Source organism: Trematomus bernacchii, unplaced genomic scaffold (assembly GCF_902827165.1).
Source record: "Trematomus bernacchii unplaced genomic scaffold, fTreBer1.1, whole genome shotgun sequence".
Taxonomy (NCBI): domain Eukaryota; kingdom Metazoa; phylum Chordata; class Actinopteri; order Perciformes; family Nototheniidae; genus Trematomus; species Trematomus bernacchii.
Genome location: NW_022987581.1, coordinates 2,393,588 through 2,404,137, shown reverse-complemented (window position 1 = coordinate 2,404,137; position 10,550 = coordinate 2,393,588). Strand labels below are relative to the sequence as shown.

At 37.8% G+C, this 10,550-nt stretch overlaps 1 protein-coding gene across 1 annotated transcript; it reads left to right on the top strand.

Annotated features, from left to right (window-relative positions):
• The first annotated feature begins 224 nt into the window (after nt 1-224).
• LOC117479953 (adhesion G protein-coupled receptor F5) lies at nt 225-5,711 on the top strand. The gene is made up of 7 exons (XM_034127057.1): nt 225-313; nt 1,149-1,252; nt 1,353-1,404; nt 3,232-3,378; nt 3,463-3,627; nt 4,330-4,482; nt 5,671-5,711. The coding sequence occupies exons 2-7, from the start codon at nt 1,151-1,153 to the stop codon at nt 5,709-5,711; spliced, it is 660 nt and encodes a 219-aa protein (XP_033982948.1). The 5' UTR covers nt 225-313; nt 1,149-1,150.
• Nucleotides 5,712-10,550: the final 4,839 nt, after the last annotated feature.

Here is a 10,550-nt window from a genome sequence, read left to right as displayed (position 1 = left end):
AAAGGTGCCTGACCTTTTGTCACAACAAATTACACTACTGTTCATCTTAAGGTGTACACTTGAGTGTGCCACTGGAAATACACACATGATTAGATTCATTTTTCTGCTTTTTTCCCCCTTGTTGTTAAAATGCTTCAATATGTTTCACACTCTTCAAATTCTGAACTAGTCTCTTAATCTTCTTACAATTGATGAATCTTCTGTTGCTGTGCCATCCAGCAACACTGGATCTTGTTGACTCCCAGCCAACACTACTGTATGTGGGAGCGTCTCTGTCCAATGCAGTGAACTTGAAGAGGACAAGTCATTAAAGGTATGTTTACTTGAAAACAACGTGAGGTTGTGTCAAATTGTCTGTAAATAAAAACTACACTATCTATTTCACTTTTGACATGCCACAGTACAGCAGGTAGATAACATGTCACCTCACTGTTAACATTTTCCATTAGTTGGCTTTCATTAGTCTATTTGGGGGAATGGCAAATAACCAGACTGTCAGTAGTGCTCTAACTTCAGCAATAAAGCGACCTGTGATTTGAATCATGAGTAACTAATGTCACGAACAAGTACTTTAATTACACACGCAACAGAGCAACAACAGCCATCGTGAAACTTGTTAATTGCAAAGTGTTTTAACTTATAAAATAAAAAATAACCAGTCCTCACAGATATTGCACCAATCAAATTACAGTACCAATTTTTCCAATAGTAACCAGAAATGCACTCCCCCAGACAAATACATTTGGGAAATTCATTACATAGAAATTCATCAAATATAATTTATATAATTGATCAAAAAAAAAGTCAAACAAACACCCATATACATGTGTTGGTTTCCCAGCTAAACTTTATTTAAGTAAACATAGTTCTTCTTAAATATACCTTGTACACATTTCTTAAAATGGTGGCCAAACCCAAAGCCATGATTGGAAATGCATCTTTATAGGCCTATACAGATGAATCCAATGATGTAATAAGATAATTATTAGGTTAAGAAACCCTCAACAATGCGCTTGACCTTTATTTGTTCTGTGGTATAAGAACAAGGTATAATTATGACAGTGTTCAACATCTATGTATTATACAATACAAACAATGTAAAGCTGGGTGGTATGATTTTTTTCTTTTCTGTCCCACTTTCTTAAAAGGAATGGCAATATTTAAGACATGCTTGTCCATCTTTGCCCTTCTCCTGACACTAACTATTTTGGAAACAGGGAACTTCATTGAATCTCCAAGTCGGGTTTTGCCGGTAGGTCAACGGTGTTTACAATACTGTACAGAAAATATGGAATCACAGCCTTCAATACACAAAGCAATTATTTGAACCTGAACCCTATCTGCTGTCTCAGGAACACAATGAAGAAGAATCATGTATCCCTCACACCAGGGGGAAAAGGAGTGGTAAGTCTCATTATTAAATATGAAAGAATATTGGAATAATAACACTTTATAACTGATAGCTAGTTTAAAAGATTGAAAACATGAGAGGTGTGACTGTGCTGTCCCCGGAATATGCAGTGTATATAGCTTAACAGCCAGATAAACTCCCTCCGTACACCAAGACTCTGAAGACGTGAATCCTGTGCCTACAGGTTTATTGGTATAAGGATGGTGTGAAACTAAAATAAACAAGACAAAATGTAATCAATTCTATGATCATTTTTACATGCACAAATATGCACAATGTATATATACATAGCTTTAACATGAATACAATTGCCTTGTTATATTTACTGTAACCTTTTTAATGTTTTTATTTTAATTCTAGAACTCAAACAGTTATAAATGGCATCATATTTTATATATAATCAACCATTTGTACATTTATTCATTTAACTCTCCTTGCATTAACCTTGTACAATATTGAGACATCTTGGAAGATCTCCAGCATTAAACACCACAGAATACAATATTTTCAAAAAATAATCATCTGTAATTAGGGATGGGTATCGTTAGGATTTTATCGATACCGATACCGATACTGCTTATCGATACCGGTATTTTTCGATACTCATATCGATACTTTTCAATAATTTGGTGCTCAAAATTATAGACATGATTACAAGATGTGAAGATTAAACAACAGTCATTTTATTGTAATTTATTTTTATTTATTATTTTATGTAACCTTTTCAATGTCATACCAAGCAGGTATGAGTGTGTTTGACAGTGTGTCTCTGGAAGGGGGGCGGTAATTAGGGTCAATTCATAAATCCATGTAAACATGACCATTGGTCAGTTAAAACGAGATGCTGCGTGCGCACGTCCTAAACCGGAAGCTCCGGTCGGCTAATCATTACAATCCGTTTATTGCGTTTATTATTTATAATTGTAATGATGGATAATCAGTAATAATTTTAAAGTTACACAGAGACATTGGATTAACCGTTTTTATGCCCTTGAACACAACTTTTGATCACAAAACAGTAAAGGTAAGATTTAATTATCATCATGGCTACGTAAAGTGAAGTCGTTTTCTTGCTATTTCCTGGTTGCTAGTTCAGTGAGTTGTGGTCATACAGTGATGAGACTTATACCAATGGAAACTGTGGAATCTCAGCTTTCATGTGATATGTCGTTTGTGCAGATAAGGAAATAGAAAAGAAAATATCGATTTTGCCAGTTATGGGCTAAAGTAGCCGTTAGCCCCGTTAGCCCGTTTCGCTAAGTGTTGATTTAGACTCTTGGTGTTGGACTTCTGTTCCGTGTAGGTCAAATGCAGGGCCGCCCCTCCCTACAGGCAGATCATGCAGACTGCGTGGGGCCTCACCTTGCAGAGGGGGCCTCATCTTGCGGAGGGAGCCTCATCTTGCGGAGGGAGCCTCATCTTGCGGAGGGAGCCTCAACTGAGCCGCAAAAGCGGCGCACCTATGCGCTTATGCGGCGCAATTAGTGTGGCGCGGCGCGGTTTTCGTACGATAACAATAAGTACATACGATGCGATCAAAGGTATGCTTTGCCTATTTCCTCTCTAATGATCACCTGACACACCCATCTGATGATGTCATCCTGATTCTTAAAGGGACCACGAACAGGCACAATAGGCACACAAAAAATAGCCCAGAAAATGCAAACAATACTAAACTTAGCTGTAACAGAACAGTGACTCATCTCATCGAACTCAAAAAAGTGGTTCCCCAAATACCAACTATTAAGAACTTGTATATTGTGTGTGGATGATTTAAAACAACATTCATATTTTGTTTGTATTTATTTCAATCTCTCTAGTGGCTACAAACCAATGGAATTACACGCTTGATGTTGTATTGAATGCCTCTGAAGTGGCAATAATTCAGCAGTTTCAGTCCTCTTTGAACAGTTTTCCCATACAACTTGGTAACAACACAGAGATCTCGGTCATTACCTTCACAACAGGTGAGTCATTTGAGTAGCTATGTTGACCTTTTTACCAACATATAAACACCTTTTATGCTATAATGATCACTTTTCTTTCATCAGTGTGTTCCTCGACTGCCACTGGCTTCCAGTGTAGATGTGAGGACAATTTTGCTTGGCCATACAGCACATGTGTCACGTATGGAGCCTGTGATTCCATTGTTAGTGGCATCTGTACATGCATTGATGCTATTCCAGCTGATGGACAGTCCTGCCAGGCAATATCAGGTGAACAAGTCATTACTTATTGATTCATTTAATTAAAGTCAATGTTTAATTTTTTCAGTGTGTTATGCTCATTTTCAGGTTCATATTTGTATGTAGTGTCTCTACTGTGACATGTCTCCATGCTTTAATGTTCAAAAAGCTCTTTATATTTCTCATACTGTCTGTGCTGCTCTTTTCACCCTCTGTCTGAAACCAGATCCCAGTCTGCTCTGATTGGTTAGCTGGCTGGCTCTGTTGTGATTGGTTAACTGCTCAGTAAAGTTCCGGCCCTTAGTCTATCACGTACAATGTGTTGGAGCGCTAGCCAATAGATGTCATCATGTCACTATGTTACAGAAGTAAACAAAGATGTCCAATTGATGCGTTTCAGGAAGGGTGGGGGGATGGGGGGGGGGACAAACTCCCTCTGGAGGCCACACAGGGATTTTAGCCTTTGCAGACCATTTACATGCACAAAAACCTATTTAACCCAAAAAAGCATACATTTTCTTTTTGAAGGGTCGCAGTGGCTAAAACCTTTAAATAATAAGAGACATTAAATATTTTATATTTAGAGTGATCATTAATAGACCATTAGCTCTAAGATAAAACACATAATTAAGTATTACTTTAAATGACTACAGCTTAATTTGAGTGAATTCTCTACATTGATATGTCCTTTAACCAAAAGAGACCCTAAATCATGTTGTTTTTTTACTACAGGGCTTCTGGCTCAGGTTGAGTACGATGTGGATGTTGAGCTGAATTTTACTGATATTGGGACCGTGGACGCCCTTAGAAGCATCCTGGATGCAGGTGGCTTTTCCCTAGCCTTGGGTCCAACTGTGAACGTCACCCACATTAACATCACCACAGGTAAGCATGGTGGTAAAAGCATGGGGGGGAAATGTTGTTAGACAAGACAAAGGGCGTCTGGGTATTAAAGTGTACTGTGTCCTTTTTCCCCACATTTGACCATGTGATACATTCAGTTAAATCAATTCTATTTTCTTTCAAGTGTTTACAGAGTAATGGCTCACTTATTAACTTTGGACAAAGTGCAATGCGAGAATATGCTCTCGTGACCTTCATATCACTAAACTATTTTTGTTTAAACACACTTTATTTTATATTATACAGTCCTCCTCTAACATTGGGAATTTCCCTTCTCATTGAGGTGAAGCAAGTTTGGAAAGTTCAAGAATGTCCACATACTTTTGAGTGTCAAAAAGAATAATCCTCCAGGGCTTCTCAGACAGGGCACTAGCAAGGCGTGTGCACAAGTTAAACAATAATTGTTTGTTTGTTTGTAGCCTTTATTTAACCAGGTTAAAAAATCCCATTGAGATCAACGATCTCTTTTTCAAGGGAGACCTGCGGTACATTAGTTACACATAAAAACAACAGAAAACAAAAGGACATCACAACATAATTACAGGGGTATACATTAGCAACCTATTTACAGTGACAGGTATCCAATAACATTTCATCCAGCCGTGCTTTAAAATGATGCAAGGGAATCAAAATGCTCAGTTTCAATGTTTTTTGCATAGTGTTCCAAGCTAGAGGAGCAGCGCACATAAAAGCTTTAGTACCTAAAACAGTCCTAGAACTTGGCACATGTAATAATATATAATATATTATATAATAATAATAATGTTCTTTCCAATTATTGATCTTACACAAGTTTCATTTTTTAGAATTCCAAGTCTGAAATACATACTGTTTACAGTATGTCCAGAGTAAGGAATGTTTGAACAGACCATTACTCCTTAACACAATATCATCTAAAATATGTCCCATTGGACCTAAAGCCTATTCGTCCAGCAGCCTGTTACCTAGAAACCAAACAACGAGTCTCAGTCCAAGGAACAGAAGTGCATGGCTAATTATTAGGCAGAATGGTGTAATCAGATTGGGTCTGCCAAGAGTGTTTTATGTTGGCAAGTTTACTATGGCAAAGGGTAGAGTAGAGCAGGTCATGCCTTTCCCAACAGGAAAAATATCATGAATAAAATATCAGTCTGCATAACAATAACCTATCTGCTTCTGTTTGTTGCGCAGGGAGGGTTTATCTTTGGAGCGAAGGGGCCTTCAAACAATAGGTGGTTGTTTTTTGGGGGTAATGTGCTGTTGGACATATTGGTTCAATGGGACATCTTTCTGACCATTAAGCTGCTTTCACATGATACACGTCGAAACGGCTCTGCGCTCACGTTGTGTATATTTTGGAGAGAGCAGTGCTGCCCGACTAGGCGAAGCGCTTTGACTGTGGCTCAGGATGTAAAGTTGGTCGTCAACTAATCCGAAGATCAATGGTCAACACACTCTCACTCCCTAGGCGTCCAGAAGCGACGCTTGGTCAGGGTCCCGTGGCGTCCAGTTGTGACGCGCCGAGGCTCCTTCAGCTTCATAAACGGACGCAAAGAGCTTTCAACTGATTGCAATGTATTCCCATCGGCGGCGGTATTTGACGCTTAGGGAAGCACGGCATTCGTTTGTGTTGGAGGCTGTTAAAGGCAATGTGAGCGTCCATTCCCATTGGATAACGGAGAATTGTACACCCGGAAGTAAGTATTCCCCTTACTGTCGAGTGATTTGACAGTGATATCTCCACTACTCATCAACTCAAAAACACCAGATTATCCTTGTTAATTAAACGACATTGATAGGTTTTAGTGTGTGTACAATGCTTTTGTCACGTTTTCACCTTCAATTCTGAGAAACAAGTCGTTTTCTATGAGTTTTGGATGGCCGAAGACATTACATTACCCACAATCCTCTGTAGCAACCGTAGACTGTATAAAAAAATTAAATAATACATTATTCCGAGTGTGCTTGCTTTTCTCTTCAAAAACACCAGATTATCCTTGTTAATTAAACGACATTGATAGGTTTTAGTGTGTATACAATGCTTTTGTCACGTTTTCCCCTTCAATTCTGAGAAACAAGTCGTTTTCTATGAGTTTTGGATGGCTGAAGACATTACATTACCCACAATCCTCTGTAGCAACCGTAGACTGTATACAAAAATTAAATAATACATTATTCCGAGTGTGCTTGCTTTTCTCTTCAAAAACACCAGATTATCCTTGTTAATTAAACGACATTGATAGGTTTTAGTGTGTGTACAATGCTTTTGTCACGTTTTCCCCTTCAATTCTGAGAAACAAGTCGTTTTCTATGAGTTTTGGATGGCCGAAGACATTACATTACCCACAATCCTCTGTAGCAACCATAGACTGTATACAAAAATTAAATAATACATTATTCCGAGTGTGCTTGCTTTTCTCTTTGAAAGTCATCACATAACGGCATTGTAATACAAATTTGTATCTACAAATAAATATTAAGCCTGACAAAGTACTTAACGTCTAATATATTGCTTTCCTGCAATCTTAACTATGTTTAAGCACTTATTTTAACTGATATTATACATATGTATTATACTCTTATAAGATGTATGTAGATAGCAGTGGCGGCCGGCCCATAGGGGCGCTAGGGGCGCCGCCCCCCCCTCTTCCCACATTAAAAAATAAATAAATAAAAAAAATATATATATATATATTTAAAAAATATATTTTTTATTTTTATTTTTATTTTTAATAAAGAAGGTAAATATTATATAATTAGTATCAGTAAAATGTATAATCTACAATAAAATCTCGTTTAAAATTGTGTTACGATGTCTAAAGTTACTGATAAGTCACATGTTTCCTGCCTGGCCTTGCCCGTGTATCATTACTCCCTCTCGTCTGGGCGCTATGCACAGCGCCCAGACGAGAGTGCAGCAAGTGCAGCAGAAGCCAACTGTTGCTATCTTTAAACTATGCCGCCGAAACATAATTTCAGCCAATCAGCGTCGTCAAATCTGATGGTCACAGGGCTCCTACGTGAGCGCCCGGTGCAGTCTGTGAGTTGTTTGGACTCGTATCCAAGGAGACAAAACAGCAAGCTGTCATACACTCTGGAAGCTACCATTAGCAGCTAATGAAAACTCCGTTTTTGACATAAAAATGGAATTATGGATCATCAATCATTTGTGACAGACACATTGGATTAACCTTCAGCTGCATTTTTCTCGTTTTTGATCAGAATTGTTATTCTGCAAAAGGTGAGCATATCTCCGTGTTTTGCTACCTAAAGCTACGTCGTGGGATGTCTGTATTTGCTTCCCCTGTCGCGAGTTCTGATCGCTCAGTGATGATACTTATATTTCTAGAATCTGGAATCTCAGCTTGTTAGCACAGTTTATGCTGTAGAAACTATGTCCAGGACAAGGTGTTTGGAAGTTTTGGAAGATTCATAGCTAACCACACTGAAGTTATGGAGGTATTGATCAGTCTTCTCATATTTTTAAGCCTCAAATTGTCCTCCCCCCTCCCCCTCTAACATCACCAGAAGTCATAATTTAGGGGGTCTTTTCTCAAAAAAATGCCCCCTAGTATTGTTTGATCACCATTTCCACAGCCCCACCTAAAATATTTTCCACCAGCTGGTAGATAGTATAAGAAATGTGCAGAATATGACAATGTAATGGTGGAGGTACACACATATTGATAGATGTCTTGTAATGCACTGTTGAGGAACATGCGACCGAAGTTTTTCATTCATTGCATAACTACACCGTAGTTGTGTATAATATGATATGTCAATAAACCTTAGAAAATCTTGAAATCTTGAATGGGATGTGCAAATTCTCCATATTCATCTTCTATACCCCCAAAGCTTTTTTCTTATTCAAAAGAAGACCTTAACCTAAAGTATTCTTTAATGTTTAAATAAAGCCTTATTAGTTTGTCTGTTTTGCACATCCTCCTATTAATATCTAATAATAAAATTATAAAATGCAATAACGTGCTTTAACCAGTAGGTGTCCCTTTCTATCAGCTGTGCACCGTTATGGCGTAAATACAGCCTATCTACCAATTGGATCAAATATAAAAGTCAGCCGAATTAGTGTTGATACTGCAAGGAGACGTATTGTGTGAAAAGAAATGTAAGATGTTGTTTAATTGCATATATATTTAAGATCCACGTCAAGTTTTCAGTTTTGGCGGCAGTTCCTGTTTGTCTAGAAGTCTTGTCATCAGGGCTCTATAAATAGAGTTAACTACGGCAGATATGTCATATTTAATGCAGCCGAAACGTGTATTACAATGCCGTTATGTGATGACTTTCAAAGAGAAAAGCAAGCACACTCGAAATAATGTATTATTTAATTTTTGTATACAGTCTATGGTTGCTACAGAGGATTGTGGGTAATGTAATGTCTTCGGCCATCCAAAACTCATAGAAAACGACTTGTTTCTCAGAATTGAAGGGGAAAACGTGACAAAAGCATTGTACACACACTAAAACCTATCAATGTCGTTTAATTAACAAGGATAATCTGGTGTTTTTGAAGAGAAAAGCAAGCACACTCGGAATAATGTATTATTTAATTTTTTTATACAGTCTATGGTTGCTACAGAGGATTGTGGGTAATGTAATGTCTTCGGCCATCCAAAACTCATAGAAAACGACTTGTTTCTCAGAATTGAAGGGGAAAACGTGACAAAAGCATTGTACACACACTAAAACCTATCAATGTCGTTTAATTAACAAGGATAATCTGGTGTTTTTGAGTTGATGAGTAGTGGAGATATCACTGTCAAATCAATCGACAGTAAGGGGAATACTTACTTCCGGGTGTACAATTCTCCGTTATCCAATGGGAATGGACGATCACATTGCCTTTAACAGCCTCCGACACAAACGAATGCCGTGCTTCCCTAAGCGTCAAATACCGCCGCCGATGGGAATACATTGCAATCAGTTGAAAGCTCTTTGCATCCGTTTATGAAGCTGAAAGAGCCTCAGCGCGTCACAACTGGACGCCACGGGACCCTGACCAAGCGTCGCTCCTGGACGCTTAGGGAGTGAGAGTGTGTTGCAATGGTCCTGCTCCTTCTGTCTGCATTGAAGTGTCATTGGGCAAAGATACCATAGCAAAGTATCTCCCAAGGCACAGCAAAATGTGGAAATAAGCATTAGATAGATCCTCATGAGTCCAGTTTGTCAACTTGTGGATATCTTGACATGTAAGGCAGAGGGACTTTGAGTAGTGGTAAGACTATAACTGATTATAATGTCTGTTTAATTGTTTTTCTTTTTAATGTAGTTTGTTACCCAAATGGTACACACTTCCAGTGCAGATGTGAGGAACAGTATGTGTGGTCATTAAGCAACTGTAATACATATGGAGCCTGTGATGACATCATTGACAACACGTGTGGGTGTATCAACAGTATTCCTACCAATGGACAATACTGTGTGCCACAGACAGGTGATACACTTTTACATTTAAAGTAACATCACACATATGGATATAATATTTACTGGTATTTTTTTCGCGCACTGTAATCTGTATTTGGTTATTTAAAAAAAGTATTTGTGTCCTTTCAATTCTCTCTCACTCAAGGTGACCTCATATTTAATAGGCCTACTATAGGATTACAAACATGAGCACATTTAAATGAGCAAACAGAAAATATCAAACAATATGACAAGATGAAAAGAATGAGGATGAGAGAAATATGAATACCTACACTGTAAAATGTTTGGCTGTAAAATTACAGTAAATTACTGGCTACTAGTTGCATGCATTTCACAGTAATTTACTGTAAATATTTCACAGTAATTGACTGTAAATATTTCACAGTAATATACTGTAGATATTTTACAATAAATTAGAATAAAAGTACAACTAAATACTGTGACTTTACAGTTGCCATGCCCATGGAATTACTGTGATATAGCAGTACAGAGCTGTGGTATTATGGTACCTTGCTGTACATAAATTACAGTAATTACCTGTATTTTCACACTGTTACTGTAGAAGTAATGCAACACAGTAGCCAGTAATTTACTGTAAATATACAAATGTAAATAATACGATAATA

Excerpts from the sequence above, each read along its gene's own strand:
- LOC117479953 (XM_034127057.1), top strand. The coding sequence starts at position 1,151 with ATGGCAATATTTAAGACATGCTTGTCCATCTTTGCCCTTCTCCTGACA. Across the intron at positions 1,405-3,231 it reads CACCAGGGGGAAAAGGAGTG|TGGCTACAAACCAATGGAAT; the intron begins GTAAGTCTCATT and ends CAATCTCTCTAG. Across the intron at positions 4,483-5,670 it reads CCACATTAACATCACCACAG|GGAGGGTTTATCTTTGGAGC; the intron begins GTAAGCATGGTG and ends TTTGTTGCGCAG.